This window comes from Misgurnus anguillicaudatus, chromosome 9 (assembly GCF_027580225.2).
Source record: "Misgurnus anguillicaudatus chromosome 9, ASM2758022v2, whole genome shotgun sequence".
Lineage (NCBI taxonomy): Eukaryota > Metazoa > Chordata > Actinopteri > Cypriniformes > Cobitidae > Misgurnus > Misgurnus anguillicaudatus.
The window spans coordinates 7,543,185-7,570,181 of NC_073345.2; the positions used below are offsets into that span (position 1 = coordinate 7,543,185).

The window sequence follows — 26,997 nt, forward strand, 5'->3', positions numbered from 1 at the left end:
TTTTTTACAGCATTGCTTTATTTTTATTAATCAACAATGAAGAATATAAAGTATTTCATACCTTCTTTTTTTAGACATGCCCATAAAACCCTTTACCCATTTCCCATTACTTTAAAAATACAAAACCAATTTAAAATGGATATATAAGGAAAATAATGGTTTTAAACTATACAGAGACAATCAAAAGACGTCTATCCCAGCGAAACCGTAAAAAAATAAGTTATGGTTAAGAGTCTGAAATCTCATTCGGCACATCATACATAGATGAAAAATCACTAAAATCATTTTTTAAAAATTAAAATGCATGTCTAATAACACGATAGTTACCACAACGAGTTCTTCACAGTCGACATAAACTCAAACAGTACAGTGAATCTTCCAGTGAAACCCAATAATTTTATGATTTATGTTTTTTTTCTCTGAAGTGTTTGAATGCTATTTGTGAGTTAATGTAATTAACACTTGCTTACTTCAGCTGAACATTAAACATGATGATTCTTAGTACAAAATAAATGCAATGCATGTTATCCTTCAAAAGAACTTTAAAAATTCTGCTTTAATCAGCACTCTTTACTACATATAAAACATTCTCTCATCTCACACTTTTCTACACACACACTTCATAAAAACGTTTTTGGTTGCTGTGATTTAAGACACTTTTCTTAGATACACAAAAAAATTCATTGTGCAGATTTAAGTATTGCACTCTAGTTTGTAAGAGGTAAACATTTGACTTATTTTACGATGCTTCAGGCTCAGTTCAGAGCTCATAGTGTACAAGGCACAGTTTGGGATTCCCTTCATTTGCAATTGGCACATAGGGATGAAAAGGCTACAATGGAATACAACATCCCCTACCGGTTCTCTTTCGGTCTGGACACCTTTAGTGTTTTGGTCACAATTCATAAATACCCACATTCCCACATTCACACGGACGCAGACACTCGTAAACATGCACACTTGGAATTGCACTTTAGTGATTAGTGTTCTCATCTTCTGCATTCATTATTTCACATTTCACGTGAGGAGATTACTCCACTGTCACAGATTTGGCCAGGTTCCTTGGACAGTCCACCTGATGGAAACACAACAATTATAGTGATTATAAGCACAAAAATACACAATAATTAATAATAATACATTGATTCTTAAAAAAGCTGTTTTATAATACACCACAATTGAATAACACATTATGATTTTTAACCCTATAATTTCCACTGTTTTACATTATTTTATTATTAATGTAATAATATTATTTTATCATTAAATAATACTAATAAATGCACAAAATTATTATTATTATTATTATTATTATTAAGCAATTGTTATTGCAAACTATTGTTTTTGCAGTTAGTATTGCGAATGTGCATAGTACATACAATAATACTGTTTTTATTTATTTCATAAGCCTCTTTTTATATATATATCTATACTGTCTGTACAAAAAATATTATTTAAGAAATACTCCAGCCAAATATCAAAATTACCCCATGACTTACCCTCCCCAAAGCAATTCGAGATACACATGTCATTTGGAGTTATTTTAGTAAATGTCCTTGGTTTTCCAAGCTTTATAATGGGAGAAAACAAGGATCAGGGAACAACTGCATTCACCTTTCACAGATGTAATCCACACAGCTCCAAGGGGTTAAAAAAAGGACTTGGTGCGATTTTGTAAGAAAAATATCAAACTTTATCAACTGTAATAACTAACCGGTAACAATGCCATCTTGGACTGACTTTAGCGTTAACCAATCAGGACCTTGCTGTAGTAGTGACGTGATTACAGGAAGCGAGTGGAGTGACGGAGCCTCAGCGGAGTCGCAGAAGCCCCTCCCATGACGTCAATTTCCGCGTGAATTTCTCGAATGACTAGAATTTCACGCGCTTATGAAGTGAGTGAACTCTAATGTTCAAGCGTCCAACTACGCGCGAGTAGCGCGTTTTGCCGCCTCTACGGCGGTTGGTGAAAACGCAACATTATAGTTTCTAAAGTTTAAAATATGGATTTTTTTTATTACATCAATTACCCACAAATGACCTTTATTAACCCTTTGGAGCTGTGTGGATTACTTTTGTGAGGATGGATGCACTTTTTTAAGCTTTAAAGTCAGACGTTCTGATCGGTGTTTTCTCCCATTATAAGCTTGGAAAAGCAAGGACATTTACTAAAAGAACTCATAATGTGTTTGTCTAAAAGATGATGCACATGTGTATCTCGGCCCGCTTGAGGGTGAGAAAATCATGGGATAATTTTGATATTTGACTGGAGCGTCGCTTTAACAAAATAGATAAAATGTGCCTGCAAAATAAGTAAATGTAATCTAGACAGTTTCAGGCGGTTACGTGGTTACACGTCTATGCAGAACGTCTCTGTTGGTTTAATTTCCTATTGAGGTTTAAATATTAAAAGGAGAGTTCACCCAAAAATGAAAATTTTGTCATCATTTACTCACCCTCATGTCGCCACAAACCCGCATAAACTTCTCCGTTTTAATGAACACCAAGGAAGATATTTTGTGTATTGTTTGTAACCAAACCGATCGTGGACCCCATTGACTTTCATAGTAGGAAAAAAGAATAGTATGGAAGTAAATGGGGTCCACGAACGGACATTTCTCATTATCTTCCTTTGTGTTCATCGGAACAAATAAATATATACAGGTTTGTAACAACATGAGGGTGAGTAAATGATGACAGAACTATAATCTTTGGGTGAACTACCCCTTTAAATATCAAAGATCAGTGCCCACAGCTGATTGGTCAGTGGCTAATATTATGTCTTTCATTTAGAGATTTCGCAGACTGATCTCACGGAAAATCATGTTATAGTCACGAAAAATTAATATATTCGTGTCCATGGCACAAAATGCAGCTTCTTTACGTGCCTTGAGCACGAATGTCTTTTTCGTGTCCGTGGCACGACTTTCTCTTTGGTGTCATTGTATGTATTGCTTTCTCGTTGTCTTTTACCATTTTCTTACCATTGTCGCTTGGGTTTGGGGTTAGAATCACTTTCTGTTACATTTTTAGACATCCTAACCCAAACCACAACTCTAACCCCAACTCCAGGCGAGTATAGTTTTAAAAGTGAAAGAAAAACATGTAGAAACCAATACATAAAAATACATCCTAACCAAAACCCCAAATCTAACCCTAAGCGACAATGATTTAAAAATAGGGAAACACAACGAGAAAACAATACATAAAATGACACGAAAAAGAAAGTCGTGCCACGGACACAAAAAAGACATTTGTGCTCAAGGCACGCAAAAAAGCTGAACTTCGTGCCATGGACACAAATTAATCCAATTCTTTGTGACTATATCACCACTTTCCATGAGATCGTGTTGGATTTGGAGGCCTTGGTACTGACCACTAAGTTTATTCTTCTCGGATCTGATCCAAAAGTGCATACCACGGGCATTATCCATGGTGACTACATAACCTAAGATTTTCCATGGTTTCTCCTACACTATAGCAGTGCATGCTCATACAAATTATGGCAAGCCACGAATGGATAAACACTGTAACATTTGAAATCCCAAACTGACTGTTTTGAGTCAGCTAGTGGGAAGCCACCTCAAACCACAGTTTATTTGTTCATGTAAAGAGATGCAAACATACATCATATCCTCTGAGAACAGCCAGGTGGAAGGAGATGAGCTGTAGGGGAATGACACTGAGGATGCCTTGCAGACAGTCCACCGTATGAGGCAGTTCAATGGTCTTATATGCCATCTTACTGATCTCTGGGTCATTCTGGCAACAGATGATTATCGGCCGGCCCTACGACATATATACAAGATGTTAGTTATTACAGAAAGATGAATGACACACAAACTGTAACTTTTTTGTATTCTCTTTTTAATGTTTGTTACCTGTCTGGCCGTGACCTGTTGCAAAGCATTTTGGCACTTTTGGTAACAGGCATCTTTCATGATGATCATAATGACCGGCATGTGCTTGTCAATCAGCGCCAAGGGGCCGTGCTTCAACTCGCCGGCCATAATCCCCTCCGAGTGCATGTATGTGATCTCTTTGATTTTCTGCACAACACACACACACCAGATATGAGCTACAGGATACTTTGCATTATTTATTTGCGTCTGATCATTTCAATTCTAAATTTGTCTTTATTTGACTCACCAGCGCCCCCTCTAGGCACGTGGCATAATTGTAGCCTCGACCCATCACCAGTAGAGACTTCTGATGGTCGAGCTCATCTGCTAAGCTCTTGATCTTATCATCAAGAGACAGCACTTCTTTGATCAGCTCTACACGGAAAACAATGTCAACGTTAATACGATCTCAAATTCTTGCAAATATGGATAGTGTAAATTATAGTATAGTGGACGTGGCACGCATGCACAAATACACACCTGGCAGTTTTTTGAGGCCGTTGATGATCTCCAGTCTCCTTTGCTGCAGTGAAAGCCTGTCTTCGCTCATCATCAGGCCAAACATGATGAGAGACACAAACTGACTGGTGTAGGCCTGCATACAACCATAAAATAGTCAATAAATCAAACAAATGAGTGAAGGTCATAACAGGGGACTTCAAATGACTTTTTTAAAATGTAAGTATTGGTGTCCCCAGAGTACGTATGTAAAGTTTTAGCTCAAAATCCCCCAAAGATGATTTATTATAACATGTTAAAATGGCCACTTTGTAGGGAAGGTGTGAGCAAAAATGTGCCGTTTTTGGTTGTGTACCTTAAAATGCAAATGAGCTGATGAAATGCAAACACTGATCACCATAATGGTGTTTTTTTTTTAATTAAAACTCTATTGTGCTGTCAATTATTTTCTCTCTGCACTACATGGCAGTGCCGTGGTTGGATAGTGCAGATTAAGGGGCGGTATTATAATAATAAGATCCCCTTCTGACATCACAAGGGGAGCCAAATTTAAATGACCTATTTTTTACATGCTTGCAGAGAATGGTTTACCAAAACTAAGTTACTAGGTTGATCTTATTCACATTTTCTAGGTTGATTGAAGCACTGAGGACCCAATTATAGCACTTAAACATAGAAAAAGTCAGATTTTCACGCTATGACCCCTTTAACTCATTCCCCGCCAGCCATTTTTTGAAAAGTTGCCCGCCAGCATTCTTTTGTGAATTTTCACAAAAGTTTCACAAAATTAATTTTCTTCTAAAAATATATAAATATACAAATATATCAAATTAAAGAACAGACCCTCTGCTTTCAAACAAACAAACAAACAAAGAAAACGTGAAAATATTTTTTTCTCTGCTTATAAACTCTTTAATATGGGTATTTTATTTAAAAATGTATATTTTTTTAGCAAAAAGCTGAATAATTGCATTTTTGTAAAGTAATTTTGTTAGAGATCAGATTCAGAACGATTAGCAAAACATAAAGAGAGTTTAAAATGAGTAAATAACATTTTGGCTTTAGTTTTTTCATAAATTGGAACATAAAAATTCATGAGGACTTTTTTTATGCAAATGTTTTCTCTTAATTGAAGAGATAACTCGTCAATGGCGGGGAAAGAGTTAATAAATATACTAATAAAACAATGGCCAAAGGTAGTGAGCCATTTTCAGATATAATCATTATCAGACCCACATTGACTGTGCACCATCTAATGATTTCCACTTTCATTCTTCAAAAAATCCTGTTGTCTTATGCATGATTGTCTTGTTTAGAATACATTTGGTCAATTGGGATACTTATAAGAGTATAAATTAAAGACCTTCCCCTAAAATCAACACTGAAAATTCCATAAATGTTCTTTAAGAATTCCATAAAAGATTACACAAATCACAAAGTAATTAAGGGGCGGTTTCCCAGACAGGGATTAGACTAGTCCCAGACTAAACTAAATGTAAGAGCTCAACGTGCACTGCCATATCTTAAAATACATCAGTGCCCTTTGTTTTGCCTCAAAATGCACACAATTAATGTTTTTAGTAAGGCATGTTTGATAAAACTAGTTATATTTCCTAATTATACTAAGGTCTAGTCTTGGTTTAAGATAATCCCTGTCCAGGAAACCACCTCTAAGTGTTTTACTTAACCGGCAAGATCAGGGGATTAAACTTGGTTAGGCAGTTTTACAAGTTTTGTTAAATATGTTAACCAACTAAAAAATGCAACTGGAAAAACAAGCAAGTTATGCTGTTTAAGGCTGATCTATTCTGCATGATACTCTGCATTCCATTTTTATACAACTACCCCATAAAATAAATGTATCCATTGCCAGTGTTGGGGGTAACGCATTACAAATAACGTGCATTACGTAATAATATTACTTTTCTGAAGTAACGAGTAAAGTAACGCATTCTTTTTAAATGTACACATTCATATTTGAGTTACTTTAAAAAAAAAGTAATTTGATAAAAAAATTAACTGAAAATGTACTGAGTTAAACTAAACGTAGCCACATTATGTACTCTATGCGTACACGCCTGTGTGGGAACAATTTGAGTCAGAAACTGAGATGGCAGGCCAGAGCTCGACATTTTTTTGATGAAATATGCACTTTCTGAATGCAGAACTTTTCAGTCATAAAAACACCTGCAAAACCTGAAAGAGATCAAGAATCAGCCAAGAAAAAGTAACGCAAAAGTAACTAAAAAGTAACGTAAGCATTACTTCCCATGAAAAGTAACACAATTAGTAACTTAACTCATTCACCGCCAGCCTTTTTGAGAAAAGTTGCCCACCTGCATTTGTGTGATTTTAACAATATTTTCACAAAATTCCTTGCAGGAAAAATTATTTTCTATAAATATATAATTTGATATAACATACAAATTATATCAAATTAAAGAACACACCCTCTGCTTTCAAACAAACAATAAACAAACAAACAAACAAACAAAATGGGGAAAAAACGTTTCATTATATATTTACTTTTTCTACTTAATTTAACCACTGAAATATGGATATTTCTTTTCAAAAATACAACATTTTGAGCAAAAAGCTTAAAAAATTGCGTTTTTGTAAAGGAATTTATGTTAGAGATCATACTCAGAATGACTATCAAACATAAAGGCAGTTAAAATAAATCATTAACTCTTTTTAACTTCCATTTTTGATAAATTCGATTTGGCGCCATCTAAAAGCGGTATTACACTTTCACTTTGAAATTCGTCCAAAAAGGCATATTTATTAGTTAAATATGAACTCATAAATGACGAGATAACTCGTCAATGGCGGTGAATGAGTTAATATTGTAATGCATTACTTTTAAAAGTAACTTTCCCCAACACTGTTCATTGCATCCCTAGAGTCCAACATGTATTTGGCACTGTATAGTACCTTTGTACTGGCCACTCCGACCTCAGGCCCAGCATTGATATGAACTCCACAGTCTGTCTCTCTGCAGATGGAGCTGCCCACAGTGTTTGTGATACCAACAGTCAATGCCCCACGCTGCTTACAGTAACGCAATGCCATCAGAGTGTCTGCAGTCTCACCTGATAATACACACAAACAATCAGTTATCATGAGGAAATCATAACCAACAGCATTACATGTGTCACACCTAGACGAATATTGCAAAGTATCGCCTTTTTCCATGTTTAGGAGACTTCCTTGATTGCATCTGACTTAATAACTCATGTTTCATATAAGTATACATTTTCTAATAAAAATAGTTGATATGCAGTTAAACAGCTAATTAAATGTTAACTTCTATAATGGTAACACTTTACAATAAGGTTGTATTAGTAAACATTTGCAAATGCATTAACTAACATGAACAAACAATAGCATGTATTAATTCTTCTTAATGTACTGTAAAAGTAACATTAACTAATTGTTAACAAATACAACCTTTGTCTTTATAAAAAGCACATTATAAAATCTCTTCTAAAATACATGATGAGACACATAAGCCTTAAGCACTCGAGTTGCTCTCTATTTAATCTCACTGGTAACTAGGAGGAACAGTTGAGATATTAAAGATATCTCTTTTCTGTCCTACGGGCATGTACGTGAAATGATATGATCTCACGCACGTACTGTTGTGTAATGCGGTATCATAGGGAATACAAAGGTCATTGTAATTAAGGCCATCCGGAAAAAATGAAACATAAGAATGACGGTAAGGAGCTGTACTTTACCCGACTGACTGATGAAGAAACAGACATCGTCCCTGAAAACAGGCGTGATGCGATCCAGGAAATCACTGGCCAGCTCAACCATAACGGGAAGTTCGGTCAACTCCTCAAGAATCTGACGTGTCTACAGAGAGAGAAAGAGATAATACTGACGGCGTGTGCTATTCATACATACTGATAAAAACTTCTAGAATGCACTGTCAGTCGCTTAACTCTCACCCGTCCCGTAAATGAAAAGAGTGTGCCTCAAAACATTGATAACCCTGCTAGATGTCACTGTCCTGCCAACGGGGTGCCAACGTTTACTTCAGTGTTTTGCATGTAACTTCTTAACTTATTATGATAAACTATATATCGTTTGAAAGCTCTAAGAGTGTCGTTTTAATTTTTTATCCTCATTTTGGAAAAAGATCGACGTAGTAAGATTCATTTACTAAAATGTTATGGGCCCACGGGCGGGCCCACAATGTTTTGACTTATTTATAACATTCTATTCTAACATAAAAAATCTGGACAAACTGTACATCATTGGAAAGTAGTTGTCATACGTATTTCAGCACCATTTTGGGGGAAAAAATATGCAGTGAGAGTCAGTTTCTAAAAGGTCACGGGCCAACAGGTGGGCCCAATTTGTTTTGACGGTAACACTAATACCCTGTTCTAAACCTAGAAAAATTATGACAAACTATATATTGTTGGAAAGCTCTAAGAGTGTAGCCTTTATATATCATCACCAATTTAGGAAAAAAATGATGTGGTGAGAGTCAGTTTTAAAAATGTCACGGGCCCGCCCATTGTTTTTACATATTTATTACACTAAAACCCTATTCTAAACGTAAACAAACCTACATGACAAACTGTATATCACTGAAAAGCTATCAGAATGTAGTTTTCATATTTCAATACTTCTGATGATAGAAATTATATCGTTTTTTTGTTACCTGACCCCCCCCCATAGGAATGCATATTCATTATTATATATTCATAACACTATATGCTGTTATAAATCTTCAAAAATGTTGACAAATAGGACTGGGCAAAAAAAATCGATTTTTCGATTAATAGTTTTTTTTTTAAATGTGGTAGATTCAAAATCGATTCTCAAAGAGCAGAATCGATTTTTTCTTTCATAATTATTTCCGCAAACATTGAACGTAAGATTAACGTTAATCTAATTACTAGTCTTATTCACTGTTCTTTTTTTATTAATATAGTATTTGTATTAAATCCATATTCATTGAGTTGAATTGAGAATCGAGTATAAAAACCGACCCGAGAACCGAAATCAAATCGATTTGATAGCTTGTGAATCGAAATCGAATCGATCTGGAACATCTAAATCGATACCCAGCCCTATTGACAAACTATGTATAATTGGAAAGGTTTAAGAATTTATTTTTTTATATTTCAAAAACATTTAGCAGTAATAATAATGCAGTGACAGTCATTTTTTAAGTTGTGACAAGAGTATGGAGCAAACCTAGTGACACCTAGTGGCTTTTGTTGGTAAAAATACAAAAAAGTGACACACACCTAATTTTTTGTGATTTTAACTCTTTTACTATTTTACAGCATTTCTGTCATGAAACGTTTACATTTTTATTATAAAATTTATTATTTTTATGGTAACACTTTACAATAAGGTTCATTAGTTAACTACATTAGTTAACATGAACTAATAATGAACTGAACTTATACAGCATTCATTAATCTTTGTTAATGTTAATTTCAACAATTACTAATACTTTATTCAAATCTTGTTAACGTTAGTTAATGCACTGTGAACTAACATGAACAAACAATTAAAATCTTTATTCTATTAACCAACATTAACAAATAATAATAAACAAATGTATTGCCCATGGTTTGTTCATGTTAGTTAATACTTTAATAATGTTAACTAATGTACCTTATTGTAAAGTGTTCATATTTTTATTTATTAAAATAAATGTAAACTGCTATAACATATTTTCTGTTTAATTTTTTCACTACCTGACAAACTTTAAAGTGTCTTCATTAAAACAAGACCAAGATTAGGCTTGGATATTAATTTGAAGGTGCACATCAACTTTTCACCCCGACACTGAAGGGGGCGAGAGTGACAGTTAAGGGGCTTATGCATTCATGTAAATGCTAATATACATATAAGATGACTGCATCGGTATAAAAGAAATTGAATTTTTGTTATAAAAACTTACTGCCACTCCTGCATGGAAACTGGTACCACAGCCAATAATGATCAGTCGCCTGCATCTCTTGATCTCCTTCAGATGGTCTTTCAGACCACCAAGTGTAACTGTGCAAACAACATATATGCTCAGAAAACATATTGATGGATAAAAACATCTCTTTGCCAGAAATTGATCACATAACACCTACAGAAATGCAATAAAAACTATACACAGATTCCTAAATTAGGACCCTACAGGCATCCTGTTAGTTATAATGGAAGTGGGTTATGTTACCTTCATTGGTGTCAAAACAGATTCTGCCTCTCATGGTATTGAAGACCGATTCAGGTTGCTCAAAGATCTCCTTCTGCATAAAAGCCTTAAAGTTACCTAAATAAAAAAAGGCAGGTGTTAGTATGGCTGGAATACATTAAACCAGGTTCTTGTACAGTGGAAGGTTGTTTGGATGTGATCTGGGACCTTTCATGATCTGCTGGAGCTCCATCTGTAGGGTTTGAATGACACGGACTGGATCATCCCCTGCTGCACTCTTAACGCGGTGCACATACAACTTTCCCTCATTCACCACAGCCACATCATCATCCTCCAGGTAGATCACCTTGTTGGTGTGCTCGATAATGGCACTGGGAAAGAAAGCCAGAGGTAATCACAAAAATGCACTTCCTTGTCTGTGAAATGCATATCTAGTTTTGAGATGAGGAGCATCAAAGTTTGATTTCAATCTCTGACATCATCTTACTCAATATTAAAACTATCAAGGTTATATTTTCACATAATGTTCTTTACATTGTAGGATGATTTTATGTAAAAAACACAGTAAATAACTTTAGCTTGATTTTTACAGACTGGGTCAGAAAACCAGTCATTTTATTAAATTGAGATTTATACTTAAGGGCGATTTATAGTCGTGCGTAACTTCTACGGCGTAGGCTATCCGTAGCCTGTGCGTAGCTCTGTGTAGCCTGACGTGCACCTCGCAAAAATTTTAACAGCGCGTCAGATCTACGCAGACCGCAAGCGCTGTGATTGGTCCACCAGAACCCCTCCCGTCAGGTAAAAAAACTGCGTCATAGGTATTTCCGTTTGCGACGGTGAAAACAAAGATAAGCCAAGTTGAGGAGTGATTTAACTCAAACTGCAACAAAAGTCGCTGTTTATTTACTTCCATCATTGCTGGTCATCTCAAAACATACACAACAAGTTGCTGTTTCTTCTTCGTTTGTGGGTTAACTTGCCAAGCTTCTTCTTCATTGACGGTCGCGCTGCTACTGTAGTTACACGCATGGTTACTGCCTACCAGATTTTAAAACCAACAAACATTTGTATCGGTATCGGCCTTTAAAATCCTTTATTGGTCGGGCTCTAGTTAAAATAACATAATAATTTGAATAATTTGAGTAATTCTAAATGAACATATAATTGAGTAAATTCATCTTCATTTTATCATGTATAATCCACTTAAATTTGTAAGAAGGAAATTAACTTAATAATTTTGTGTTGAAACTACGTGATTTTATTATTAAACATAACTAACTTGGCAGTGGACTCGTAGTTCCCAGCATGCTTTGCACGGGACTGCATTTGGAGAGTATAATTTGAATTAAAACTTTATTTTATGTGTTTTTAACTAAAAAGAAAGACTTGTTTGTTTTTAATGTTCATTTATCTTCGAGATTTGGAAGAGTTTCTGTTTCTTCTTTTAAGTTTTGTAGTTACCATTGTTCAGAAGACTGGTGCTTGTGCATAGACTACATACTGAAGTATGTCGTGCTTTACAGCAGTGGTTCTCAAACTGGGGTCCAAACTTAATTTTGTTGCATTTGTATTAAGTAATATTACAGTGTTTTTTATACTTAAAAAAGGTTGCAAGTTGACTCAACTTAAAACTTCCCATGCAATCACTTGCCTCACTTTTTATAAGTTAGATTTAGCATAAAAATAAATATTTATGACCAATACAATGTATTGTTTGCTATTGCTAATATACCCATGTGACCCATGCGGTTTGTGGTCCAGGGTCACAAATGCTATGTATGAACAATGGTCAACATCTCAATCAAAATGACTGAAAAGTTAAAAGGTGTAATAAGGTTTTGTGGCCTGCAGAGGACACTTCGCTTCATATTTGAAGAATTTTCTGGAAGTTTGTGTTCACAATAGCCAAGCGTAATCTGAGTTCTCCGACGTGTAAACACTGTGGCGCTTTGAAAACATTTCTCTGTTTGTTTAAGCTTGACATACCGTAGTGACTACAGGGTTATTTTGGGGCGGGACTATGGATTTTGCGCACCAATGGGAGAGAAGGGAATGTGTTGGGGAAACCTATCATGAACAAGGCATGTAAGTGAGACAAAAATGACGCAACTGAGCTTTAAAACTGGTGTTACTAGATGAACCTGAATATATTAATCTAAAATTAGATCAGATATCTATAGATAGGCTTTTGAGGGTGAAACAATGATGTCATTTTTCTTTAGACCCCACAGTGTTATAAATACTGTATGGTATGTTTGAGTTACCTGGCATCAGAGGCGAAGTAAAACTCCACAGCCATGCCATCATGAACCGAGTGTAAAGCATTGATGCTGCCTTGTCGGTTCCGGAAGTTTTTCTCCTCTTCTACCTCTATCGTGGAATCACCTACAGAAATAACATACAATCACATTTATTAACATGAAATATTAACATTAACAAAAGCAAGAAACAAAGGTAAATGTCCTATTACTGTAGCTGTCGTTGCTTCATTTGTCATTGTCTTTAAAGGGATAGTTCCTTCAAAAATTTAAATTCTGTCATCATTTACTCACGCTTATGTTATTGCAAACCTGTATAACTTTCTTTGTTTTAATGAACACAAGGGAAGGTATTTTGAGGACTGTTTGTAAAAAAAGAAATTATAAAAGGCCCCATTGACTTCTATAGTATTCTTTTATCCTATTGTGAAAGTCATTGGGGCCTCTGATCGGTTTGGTTACAAACATTTCTTAAAATATATTCCTCATGTTGTTACAAACCTGTATAAAACAATTTGTTTTGATGTACACAAGGCAAGATATTTTGAGGATTGTTTGTAGCTAAACCAATCAGAGGCCCCATTGACTTCCATAGTATTCTTTTTCCTACTATGGAAGACAATGGGGCCTCTGATCAGTATGGTTACAAACATCTCTTAAAATATTTTCCTACATCAGAACAAAGAAATGTATCCAGGTTTGTAACAACATGAGAGTGAGTAAATGATGACTGAATTTTTATTTTTGGGTGAACTATCCCTTTAAAATGTAAATCAGTATTAATAGGTAAAGCAACCATTATAATAAACAAAACTTCAATAAAATAGAGATGAACCAATCTTAAATTCCACCGATAACTAGGGATGCACCGATATGGAAATTTTGGCCGATACCGATAACTCTTTATATTTGGGGGACGATAACCGATATATAGGCCGATAAATATGCATATATTTATTTTCTAAGCATGATTGCAAAGACAAAAAAAATACAGTGGATAACTGGTTTTATTTTAAACCCTTTAGAATTTTAATTTCCATAACTTTGCATGTGATCGTTTTTGCTTAAGACCGGTAACGATAATATTAAAAATAAGTAGTTATATATCGTGCATCCCTACCGATAACCGATTATTCAGGCTGATATCTGCCGATGCCAATAGTTTAGTGGTTATAATAACTTGCATTAAAGGGATACTCTACTTTTTTGTGGAGTCCATTCAGCCGATCTCCCGGTCTGGCTACCACTTTTAGCATAGTTTAGCATAATCCATTGAATCCAATTAGACCATTAGCATCATGCTCAAAAATAACCAAAGAGTTTCTATAATTTACCTTATGTATTTCAAATTTGACTCTTCTGTAGTTACATTGTGTACTAAGACTGACCGAAAATTAAAAGTAGCGATATTCTAGGCAGATACGTCTCAACCGAAACCAATTATTGACCGATATATCGGTGCATCTCTATTTAAAATACTAAAATTCATTCTCACATATTTAGAAAAAAATCATGATGTTTATAAAGATAAATAAATTGTCAAAAGTATAAATTTTTTTAAGAATGATGCCCTTATAGCAAAGACAACTGGGTATTAGGTCACATTATACAAGTAATTTATTAGGGTTAAAAAGGTTAATACTCCTATTACACAACTACATCAATCTTTTTATAACATGTTGCTCCATTTGTATAAACAGATCATCAGGGAATTACGAATCAGTGACTAACATCCCACTAAATTGGGTTATCGGGAGATGCTATTGAACCATAAATCTTTACAATTTATAACTAAAGACAACTACGCCTCGCATTCAACTTTCCTCCACATGTTCATGCCTTTACGTATCCTCAGGCTTAAAAGGTGTCAGAGTTCATCACTGTATGATTTGCATATGCTCAGATATTTGTATATTTATCTTTTTTAACAATATGACCTCAGGCACATCCTTTCCATACATTCACTTTCAGTGAAGTCGTTTGGGCAGATAAACAGGAACTTACCGCGATTGTATTGGACAGGAATCTGCTCTGTGGACAGCTCGTATTGACTACGCACACCGATGAGCAGCGGACTGCCCCTCCTGTTTCAAAGAGGGAGAGATAGAGGATACATTTGCTTAAGCTATGTATGTACAAATCCAATTGTTGTAAGTGTTTATAAACAGAAGAAAAGATTGAAATACAGGAGAGGACACATGACTTTTTCCTACAGATTGTTCTCACAACACACCTGCAGGACTTTGTCTTGGTGTAGCCCTACTGTAAACAAGACACGTGTGCAGAGGTGACACCTCTCTCTCTCTCTCTCTCTCTTTTATATCCTTGTTTAGATCCGCCCTCCTCTTATCTGGTAATATTTCAGGCCTGTCCTTTGCATACGCTACTTATCTTGCCTGGAACAGTCCACGCTAACCATCCCCTTATGTGTCAAACATAGATCATATGGGCTCTGCTTCTCAGTGCTTGCTTTGTTTGAACTGGTTGGCTCGTTTGATTTCAGTGTGCACAGCAAGCTATGTGTGCACCACCCCGTGAAGTATATATTGAAATCAGCTTTGACGATGAGAAGTACTGACTATAACAAACACTGGTTTTCAGAAAGGAACAGAGCGCTATTGAAATAGCTTAGATTTAGTGTCACTCACAGTTAAATGATAATTAAATGAAGGTCAGATTTGCAGAAATATGAGACGCATGAGAGGGGTGGGATGCAAAATCCAAATTAATAAAAAAAATAAAAATATAAAAACACTGGGACGGATTCTTCAAAGGGCGCATGAAAAGCTTAAGGCTAGAAGGTATACAGCTATGGCCAAAATCTTACCGGGTGAGTGCTGTTTTCATCCACACTTCCGCCGACGAGAGTGTCAACGTTAGCGCGTCTCATTTACTTTGAATGGGTGAAGTCATGCCCTGTCTCGTGGCAAAAGTTGAACATTTCTGCGTCAGCCAATAAGTTCGCCTTATGCAAATAACCTAGTGCAGAGCCAGCCAATTACGTTTATGCAAGACCGGAGAACAAAGAAGCATGTTTTGCGGCCACTGTGGTTGGCTGTTGGCGTCGGAAATCGCATACTGTGACAGTACGTACTAAAATAGATAAGAGGAACCTACTCATCGACCGTTAAAACAGCACGTTCTATATAGTATACATTTGGGTGGTGTGAATGACATTCAAAAAACTTGATCATCATTAACTAGATTGATGTTTAGCAAGCATACTTTAACCACAAGTAACAAATGTTTACCTTATGAATGTCACGTTACCACTTTCAGACATTTTTGAATGTGACAACACCTCTCCATCATCTTCGTTGGGTGACTCCTCTAGCCCCGGGAGAGTTTGTGTCTATTGAATGCACATGTATAGTTTCCCCTACTTTTTTGTTTATATACTATGAACATACAGTCATACTACTCGCCTCGCTTACTGATTTTTGCCTTCTATGTAGTATGGATGTAGGTGATTTCGGACGCAGAGTATGTTTATTTTGGAAGGTTGCAATTGTGTTGCTAATCAGTTGCTATGGTGTTCATTGTGGTTGTTAGGTTGCTACTGCACAAAAACAAACACCTGATATCAAAGATATTGCAGGATTAATATATAACAAGATTAAGTACTCCTATTACTATGAATAGGAGACAGTGCAGTTTAAGTCACTTCCTTGTTGGCTTTATCAGAGAGGTCGGAAGGTTGCTCCTTGTTAATAAACACATCATTTAAATGGGACATTTTTAAGATGAAAAATTAATCTTTGGTGTCCCCAGAGTACATATGTGAAGTTTTAGCTCAAAATACCATATAGATAATTTATTATAACATGTTAAAATTGCCACTACCTGTATATAGGTGTGTGCAAAAATGTGCAAATGCAAATGAGCTGATTTAAATGGCAGTGCCGTGGTTGGATAGTGCAGATTAAGGGGCGGTATTATTGTAATAAGATCCCCTTCTGACATCACAAGGGGAGCCAAATTTCAATGAGCTATTTTTCCACATGCTTGCAGAGAATGGTTTACCAAAACTAAGTTACTCAGTTGATTTTCACATTTTCTAGGTTGATAGAAGCACTGGGGACCCAATTATAGCACTTGGAAAAAGTAATATTTACATTATATGTCCCCTTTAAAGTGCCATTAATGTCTGTAGCACAGTGCAGAATGCTTAGGAATTACTATCAGAATACAATCCATCACGTACACTGCGAGCACAAAATTCTGGCCAATTAATTATCCATAGAGTATCAAAAGTGTCTAAAGGTGGTAGATCCTTTTCATATCTAGCCCCTAAGCTCTGGAATGATTTACCAAATAATGTTCGAGAATCAGACACAGTCGATCACTTTAAGTCTAAACTAAAGCATTCACATAAAATGTCAAGTAAATGTACTTATCCCGTTAGTTTGTCCAGAACAAAGCATTCACATAACTCATCTGGGTAATATACTTATGCCGCAATAGTTAGCCTGTCTGGAACCGAGCAGATTTTAAACCACAATACTGTATGACGCATTAAATGCGAACGGCCCCTACGCTAATAGGATTCTGTTTCTCTCTCCCTGTCTCAAAAACAGACCCAGTTCCTGATGCTGTGAAGGTCATCACACCACTGATCTACTGACCGTCCTTCAACAAGATGCCCAGCCAATGCCTGACCAACGACCACCGGCTGAACCCGTTTCATATCCCTATAGTGTTTATATATATGTATCTCTCTCTCAAGGGTTTTTCTCCTCCTAGGAGTTTTCCCACAGGGTTTTTCTCCTAGGTGGGGTTTCATCCCCTGTAGAGTCAGCCAACATTGGCTTAACTTAGCACTTTACTGTATACGTTACATTATTACTACGCTCACTTGTACAGTTTATTCTTAGCCGCTTTATTCTGCTTCATATATTATCCATCGATTATTCTGTGTTTTCCCCTACATTTATTTAGGTGAATCTGCTTTGAAATAATTAACAATTGTGAAAAGCGATATATAAATAAAATTGAATTAGGGTTTGGTTCCTAACTATAAAATAGTGAGATGGTTGCCTAGCTAAAAAAAAAACCTTCACGAACAACCATCCACAAAGTCTCTCAGATGGTACTAAAACAACAAAGGCGAATCTGTGTGCAGTAACTTACGATGAAATGTTTTGCAACATGACCTGACTTTTGAAGTTTTCTCCACAGCAGGACAGAATCGACCAAAGCCAACAGCACATTCGTTCACAATCAGAGACGGACAGATGGGAACAATTAACATCGGGCCTTGGCTTCAGTCGACTTCAAATTGAATATTCAGGGACGGGGTATCGATTATAGCTATATCCTTTCATATACACCTTTGTTGTTATCTTAATCCCTGGTCATGAACAGGTACAGTATAAAGGTCAGTGCCTAGTTCCTTATGTTTACATGAGGAAAATCGTAACGAAAGCCGTAAATCTTATCTGGCGACTGATCACAGACAGGGGACGGTAACCTTTTGGCTCTTGTTCATTGCCAAGGAAAGAAATAATGCAGCGAACCAGGAAGTTTATGTCAGAAGAATATGAGTGCATTGGAAGGTGAGAACATTAAGTTGAAAAGGAATTTGGAAACTTACGATTTTTACAGTTCAGAGTTTTTACTGACCTTGTGGCCACGGCCTCCCCAGGGAAATGAATGCTTTTGAAAACCAGAGCAAAAGCCCCTTCCTGGTGAAAGATTAAGAAAGAGTAATTAAGAATTATGTTTTTAACATTTTAAAAGATCTACATTTACACTAAAAACCATCCAAGTCAGATATCAGGAGATGATCTCATCATAAACAGAGGGCGTGATATGTCTCTGCAGCATTGTTTCAGCTTCATAAACAGCTGTCTAGTTTGTTTTACGGGATCGCAATGTTGGTACAGCGGCTCAGGCGTGCTCTTGCGCTCCGTTACTGATTATTAAAATCTCTACGGTACAATGGCATCTTTGTGCGTGGGCGTGGTTTGGGAAAAGGGGGCGTGTGTGTAAATCGATGGCTGAAAATCTGGCTACGGTTTCATCGCTGCAGCATCTTAAGGTCTCGTGTTTTTCCTACACCCCCCCTCCGGTACAGCTCAGGATCAGGCCTGGAGCAGAGGCCCAAAGAGGTGGAGGGGCACCAGGGAGAGAAACAGAGACCCACAGTGAGGGTTGAGCTGAGGGGAATAGGGGCCCTTTCTGTGTGCTAAGGGAACTTTTTTGCCCCCCTTCCTCTTCGTTGAGCCTCTCTGGACTTACTGCCCAGAAGACACACACACATGTATACCGTAGACACTTTGCTGGACATATACATTTTATGTCTACGTGCTAAACCGCATACAAATCTGTCCTCAAAAAGCATGTATACTTTAAAAGAAAGGTTGTTTAATGAGAGTTAGGTTAGTAACATGCAATGAAAAAAACTATTTTGCATTATATTACTGCATTATTTGTGCCGATGGTGCATCCAATCTGGGACTTTTTAGTGAAAGGCTTCTTAAGGCATAAAACTTTTGGGGGTACTAAGTGGGACCTTTTTGCCAAGTTAAGCGCACAAGCCTCAGTCTGTTTTCAATTAACTTCAGCTCTAAGACTTCCTTCTCTCCTGGACTCTTCTCTCGCGTCCCTTTAAACGTAGGGCGGTTTTCCCGTTATCATCCTTTTATCTCCTAACCCTCCGATGAAAAGATGGTGGGGGTTGCCGAAGAAGTTTAGATAGCGTAATCAATTTAAAAATGAAGCCATAAAGCCGGCAAAAAGTCTTAAAACGAAAGTCGCTGATAGGAAGGTTGGGCGTTATATAAACTCATGATAAAGATTTTTGTGAGTAATGTGTGACCCCGTCTGTGTAAACCAGGCTTAAGTCTCATAATCTAATTTTGAGATAACCAGTCTTAAAGTTTGATTTGAAGCATTTATTTCGGTCTTTGACGTGGTCTTCCTCAGTTTATATTGAAGATATCAATGTAATATTTTCACAGAATGTCCTTTATATGTTGTTTTGACACAGACATGGTCACATATCATAAAGGCACAGCCCTTGTTCATACAACACCGCTGATGAACCTTGTTTGGTTTCCCAGCAGAGAATCTTATGGCCGTGCGAGCCGTCCAAAGGTGCTACAGTGACTCATAAAACAAGGTCCACCTGTCTTCATTTGAAAATCTAGTTATTATTAATTACCTGGAGACGAGCATGTTTGCCTGTCAGTGATGATAAATGTTTTATAACTCCAAAACGAGAAAGATCTTGGAGATAAGACGTAAACTACTTACCTTAAACATCAACTCTTAAAACTGACAAACTGACTATTTTTAGGTTACCTTACAACATTAATACACTAGTTTCCTTCATAGCTGTGCTAATTTTATCTTTTGCATCACTCCTAGTAGTATCTATTGTATCTACTCACTTCTCTCAAACCCTGTGAACCCATTTTAATTTGGTTTCACACTGATACCGGCGTACCGTACATGAATCCTTTTTTAAATCATCATCAGCGAGAACATTGAGACACATATAACCCGACTGAACAATAGAGAATGTCTTTAAGAAGCCAGAAAATGAGCAACACTTGGTTTTTAACTTTCACAATATGAGGGGTTCCCAGAGGCATGTGAGTAAGACCACCATCACCCCCCCTCCCGAAAAACACAGACACACATGCACGTACACACATCTGATGCTTCCAGCTGCTTAATGACGCGCTCCACCAGGGTGGAGAAGGACACAGAATCGCTCTCGCGGTTGTCATAGAGATACTTGATCAACTTGGGGATGACCTCCGTGTCTGTTTCCGACTCGAATTCGTATCCTTTGGAACCCTATCAATGGGTCGGGATGGAAAAGCCATGGTTACAGACGAGCGCAAAACAAAACATGTTTTTCCATATTGGAAAATGGGCAGAATGATAAAGAGTGAAATAAGGTGGGAGGGAAATTAACAAAAATTGGTTCTGAAGGCTTCTGGAATGCTTGAGACATTGTGTAATGAACTACTGTAATGCTACTTCCAAGAAACTTAAAGCATACAATTCGAACAATTCTGCCACCCTTGTCCTCTCGCTTACACAGTGTCTATTATTATCTTAATTAACTTCTGTGGCCTGAAGTTATTAAACCACATCAGCAATGAGGAAATGCCATTTAGGTCTTCATTCTTAAAAAAAGGTCTCCATATAAAATTAAATATAAGAATAAAAGGTTCTTTGTGGAACCAAAAATGGTTCTTCTACTGCAAGAACCCTTTATACACAAACTATTTTATTCCACAACCACAACTGCCATTGAAACTAGAGTTTAGGGCACAATCTGTGCTGAGTCCACACCCTAATGATTATCATGTATATTATGACATCAGAAGACAAAGCTTGCGACATTCAGTCTCTATGTCCTTAAAGCCCTTTGTAAACTGTATCAATCCCACCTACAATGCATTATAAAGAAGACTGTTTAAAGTATTGCTCACCAAGTACTTTTTCAGCTCCTTGTAATTTGTGATGATCCCGTTGTGGATGACAACAAACTCTAGAAATGAAAGTGAATGAAGAAAGAAATGAATGAAATTTCTTGGAAGTAGGGTTATGACATCTCATTCACTCATTTCATTCTCATTAAAGGGATAGTTCACCCAAAAATTCTGTCATCATTTTCATAAATTTTCACTTTCTTGTTGTTACAAACCTGTAAAAAAGTATCTTTCTGATATACAAGAAGAGAGATAACCGAACTGTTTGTGAGCCCCATTCACTTTCACTGTTGGGATGCATAACGATTAATCGCGATTAATCTATAGCAGAATAAAACTTTTTGTTTACATCAATATCTTTGTATAGATAAATGCACACACATGCATGTGTATATATTTAAGAAATGTTTACATGTGTATACATTTGTATATTTCTGTATAATTTATATTATATATAAATACTTAATATATAAATATATATTTTTTCTTAAAATTATACATGCATGTGTGCATATTTCTACCCATTCTCACCAAAAAACATACAAATGACACGCAGTGTGAATATCGTGCAATTGATACGCCAAATTCCGATTTTGCGTGCATATGATACGCCAGTCCTTCCCATTCACTTATATGGCGAATCGTTTCGTGTCGTTTTATTTATTGTTTTCTCATTTGTTTTCTGTTTTTTAAACCATTTTTGCTTGGGTTTAGGGTTAGATTTCACATTTGTTTAAGCAGGTGGTTTAATATACAGGTTTCTCCATGTTTTTGTCTATATTTAAGCCATGGTAACTTGGAGTTGGGGTTAGAGTTGGGGTTTGGGTTAGGATGTCATTTTTATATAACAAAAAGTTGTTCTAACCCTAAACCAAAGCGACAATGGTAAAAAAACAGAAAACAAATGAGAAAACAATAAATAAAACAACACGAAACGATTCGCCATTAGGGGTGTAATGATTAACCGTGCAAATGCGCGTTTTCTCAATGAATGAATTTGAATTAATAACGGTGAAATCCCGGCACATCCGAACGCCAGGGGGCGCTCTCTTGCAGAAACTTCCTTTGTGCCATAGAAGAAGTAGCATTGCAAACGCTATTCCAGGAAATGTCTACAGGAATATTTATACGCTGTTCTTCAAATTATTTCAGTTATTTTAATGATAATAAGTAATATTTTTAATGATTTTGTTTAACGTGTGTTTCTTTTTTAAATGCACGTTATAAACGACTCCGACTCATAATGATTTTAGATTGATAAAAGCTGTGCATAAAACAAAGAATCGCAGCCTTGCGATTCAGAATCGATTTCAGACAGGCATTTTTAATGAGGACCGCGATTGAATCGTGATTGAATCGTTACATCCCTATTCGCCATATAAGAGAATGGGAAGGACTGGCATATCATATGCACGCAAAATCGGAATTTGGTGTATCTATTGCATGATAATCACTGCGTGTCATTTGTATGCTTTTTGGTGAGAATGGGTCGGCATATTAAATATACACATAATTATTATACACAGTTCACGCGCATTTATGATGTAAACAAAAACTTTAATTCTGCTATAGATTAATCGCGATTAATCGTTATGCATCCCTACATGGAAGTGAATAGGGCTCATGAACGATTTGGTTATTTATACGGTACGGTTTGGAAATTCATACAGGTTTGTAACAACATGAGGGTGAGTAAATGATGAGAGAATTTTCATCTTTGGGTGAACTATCCCTTTGACACATTCTTATGAGCATCCAAAAAACTGTTTGGCAGCAGGTCGGGTGAGATTTCGCCTACTAACTAGTAAAACTTGCTGCATGTCACAGGCGTTAGCCAATCGTTGAACGTCACGCATTCTATGAAACGGGGCATGGTTGTCCTTAGTCTTTGTTTGGTGTTGATATTTCATACCGTCCAGACTTCTCATTAAAAACAACGGCTTTAGGCACACCTATGCATTTCTAAAGATCACAGCTGTCATGAAAATAAATAGTATATTATCACTAGTATTACTATTTAACAGCCTAATGATGTAGTCTTGTACACATGTGGTTAAAGTTTGATTGAATGCCAAAACACCAAGATGTAATCTAGGCCAGGGGTCTCCAACCTTTTGTGACCAAGGGCTACCACAACGGATAAAACAATCTTTTGATATAGTCTACTCAAAACTTTTTTGTTTTACTTGTCAATATGTTTTATCATTGTTTAAAATGTTAACATACATAAAAGAAGCCAAGCTAATATAAACAATATGTAATAAATAAATATTACAATTGAGGCTATGTGCTTTAGCGGCAACTCACAGACTCTGTGCGGGCAAACTGTTGGAAATGTTGGAGACCACTGATCTAGGCAAATGTAAAACATAAGATTGTTTGGATTTGTTTAACATTTTGTGTCATGGCATAATTCCCATACTTCCATAATGGTTCATTCACAATAAGGTATTCTTTGAAAAATTAAAAAGAAGCGCTAGGTGTGTCTAAACTTTTTACTTTCAAAGTAAAAAAAGTCCTAAAGTAAAGACCATGATGAAAACCAGGGGATCTTTTTTTCTGGGAACCCTAACCCATTTTTTTTGCAATTTTAAACAAAGTTATTATGTAAAATGTAGAAAGTGGAAAATCCATGCCAGGTCAAATGCATGGCATTATTAAAGCAATCCCAATACACTCTTTTCAATTAGTTCAGTTTTCCAGAAACTTAATCCGAACAGCTTCTGTTTTACTGCTGCTGTGGGGTGAAAGAAACCAACTTTTTGTTTTCGACCCCTGCTAAGGTGTTTATTTTCAGAGGTGAACTTTCACATCTAAGTAGTCATTCACAGCAATGACACCTTTGAAATGTTTTCACTACCAATCAAAGCCTAATAGTTTTAAAGCCCCCATTAACTTCCCAACCCTGTATTTTCCGGACTCACAAACTGACCACAGCTGGTCTTCTAATGGCCGGATAGAAACCAGATGACCGCAGTAGCGTTTGTGTTTGAAATCGCGTTGTCCTTTACCGTTGTTCTTGTCGGATCGCTGAGGATGACTGTTGACAGCGCTGGGCTCTCCATGTGTGGCCCAACGGGTGTGTGCGATGCCAAAGTGCGTGTCCAGTTGAGCATCCAGATCCACGGATTCATTCTCTAATAAATTAACAGGGAAAAAGCAAAATCTGTATAGACTTGCCATGGACCAAATAAAGAGAGAAGAGAAATAAAGAGGAAAGACAAGAACAGAAGAACTGATTTAACATACTGTAGATCTCTTCGTCGAGTGCCTTCACCTTCCCTTTCTTCTTGAAAAGGGCGATGCTTGTGCCATTATCTTTCCCTGGGCCATCTACTGCGACACCTGCCCAAAAACATCATCAAAACACATGAGAAATAATGAACAGATACATTTTTTTGCATCTATTTATCTTTTCCTGCTACAACACCTTTATAATTCTGTAATATAGCAGGGTATATGCTGTCAGTCAGTATTCCCAACTCATTCCCAAATGTGTTTAATGGGATTCCTGTCTTTTGCTTTTAGAAAGCGTTGACCTAAACAGACTTTGATTTGTGAGCAGGGATATTCAGTCATGGTTTAACTAAGACGACCTTACCCAAAACCTGACAAATTTGCAGCCAAAATTGGTCTTCAGTGGAATTACTGAATTATTATTTGTATTATCTGAATAATACGAAGACATGCACAGGAGGCAGAATGGAGAAAAGTGAAAAGAAAATCAACGGCACAGTAATCCCTTTCACACAAGTATCGACTGACTGCTACGGCACTGGACCGGCTGACACTCCGGGCCCACCGTGCTGCCAAAATACGAGAAACGAGGTCTCGCGAGTCGTATCCGTTACCTGCAGAATACATTGACATTAACCAGACAGAAGTGGGAGTGTCGGTCTTACCTGCAGAGTCGTAACCCCTGTACTCCAGCCTTTGAAGTCCCTTTACGAGTGTCTGTAAGATATCCCTCCTCGACCGTGGGACTCTGTAATTCAGGTACGCAAATATTCCTGCCGGACACAAGGTTTAATGAGATGTCAGATGCTAAGTTATTACATTATAACAAGAAATACGTTTGTATTGTTAATGCGAATACATGTTTTATTTCTAATACAAATCAGGATGTATTACGTAGGCTATTATTACAAATTATGTATTATGAATCTGACTAGTTAACATGCTTGTACATCATTATATAACTATGAATTAGACAGACAGATGGATAAATAGACAATATCATTTTTTCTTTTTTTTTTAAATAGACAATATCCTGACTGAAGATATAGAAAAGACAAAAAGGTAGGCTATATACAACACCTAAAGTATACAAAGACATCAGTGATCAAATTGTATTCGAGCAGGTGAAAAGTCACATTTGGGATCAGCCACGTCGCCTAAAAGTGGTAAAGCAAGTATGTACCTCGGACGTGTCTCGAAACCTAGCGTGCTATCTAACTTATCTAGACACAATTGTAATGCATTATAGATGTGCTATAATCATCACGAAACTACTGCGCTGTCTATCTAGAAAGCATATATGGGCTTTAAAGTGGCGTTATGACATTCGCCAGCGTCACAGCGTCCAAACATGTTGGCTAGGTAGGGAGCTAAGTAGGTTTTGAGACTCTCTCGCTCCAAACCGGATCTGTCACCTGAGCTGTCACTTGAACTCCAGAAAGAGATGACAGAAATCAAATCTTTCTGTTAAATGTTGTCTTATAATCATGTTAATACACACACGTTAATCGTTTAATAGGCAGCAGTGCATTAGAAACGTAACGTTAAGTTAAGCGCACGTACAGTGCGCGCGGATATTACAGTGACGATAAATATGTGTCGTATTTAGATACACTGACTGTATAAAGTCCTAACAAATAGTCTGAACTTACCGCACATCGTTCAAGTATCTTCTCTCGAGCAGAGGGTAAGTTAGTTTGTATGGGCTGGAGGTTGATGCGAAGCAGCGCAATATGATCCAAAGTCTTGGAGGAGGAATTACAAACAGCCGCCTTATAAACCGCTCCACCTCTGGATACCATGGCAACATCCGCCCCGCCTTCTGCCGGACTGTTTGACAAACGAGTGTGGGTCATACAGGTTGATAGGTTAATAATAACTCCTTTTTGATGTTTTTGAACCTGTTTAACGACTTTAATAATTACGGACTTATGACTGGGTCACACGGGAGACACAAATAACGTTTATGTAATTTTTGTAATTTCTTGTTTGAAGCTTTAGTGAAACATTAAGTCACTTTGAGGCATGTATATATTAAAGGATTAAAAAAAAAAAGATGACACATAGCATGCATACTTCAGATCAGTTTATTTTCTTATTTCCTGCTTTGAACAAGCTGCACACGTGAGCATGAGTACACTCCTCACACACCCATGCAAATGAGGACAAGCCCCATATTTTAAATGTTTGTGAATAAGCGTTATAATTATTTTTATTGCAAACAATTCTTTTTTTTTAGAAAATCGTTTTTTGCGTTTTTAGAAATATTTTTGTAGTATTATTCGCCATGTTTCAGATACAAAATAATGCCTTTGATTATTTCCACATTTATTGCTCATTACATAAGATAGCCCAAAGTTTACTGATGTTGTTACATGTTGTCATTGTATGGGTTAACCTATTATTAAGTTTTACATCAAACTTTAAAGAGTTAAACAAAATATTTACGATAAAATAACAGTAAACAACATTTTATAACACTCCTTGAGTTAAATTGCTTCTTAGCA

At 36.5% G+C, this 26,997-nt stretch overlaps 1 protein-coding gene across 1 annotated transcript; it reads right to left on the reverse strand.

Annotated features, from left to right (window-relative positions):
* gfpt2 (glutamine-fructose-6-phosphate transaminase 2) lies at positions 1–26,299 on the reverse strand. Its single transcript, XM_073871076.1, has 19 exons — positions 26,143–26,299; positions 25,156–25,263; positions 24,503–24,598; positions 24,265–24,390; positions 21,254–21,312; positions 20,463–20,609; positions 18,426–18,487; positions 14,808–14,887; positions 12,810–12,930; positions 10,750–10,913; positions 10,564–10,659; positions 10,297–10,394; positions 8,102–8,222; positions 7,296–7,453; positions 4,383–4,497; positions 4,150–4,277; positions 3,882–4,049; positions 3,628–3,789; positions 1–1,075 (listed from the first exon to the last, which is right to left on the reverse strand). The coding sequence occupies exons 1-19, from the start codon at positions 26,147–26,149 to the stop codon at positions 1,031–1,033; spliced, it is 2,061 nt and encodes a 686-aa protein (XP_073727177.1). The 5' UTR covers positions 26,150–26,299; the 3' UTR covers positions 1–1,030.
* Positions 26,300–26,997: the final 698 nt, after the last annotated feature.

Bases quoted from the DNA above. Each gene is read 5' to 3' on its own strand.
- gfpt2 (XM_073871076.1), bottom strand. The intron at 8,223-10,296 runs GTAAGTTTTTAT...CTCTCTCTGTAG, and splicing joins GTTTCCATGCAGGAGTGGCA to ACACGTCAGATTCTTGAGGA. The intron at 1,076-3,627 runs GTATGTTTGCAT...TGTTTCCATCAG, and splicing joins CTGTTCTCAGAGGATATGAT to GTGGACTGTCCAAGGAACCT.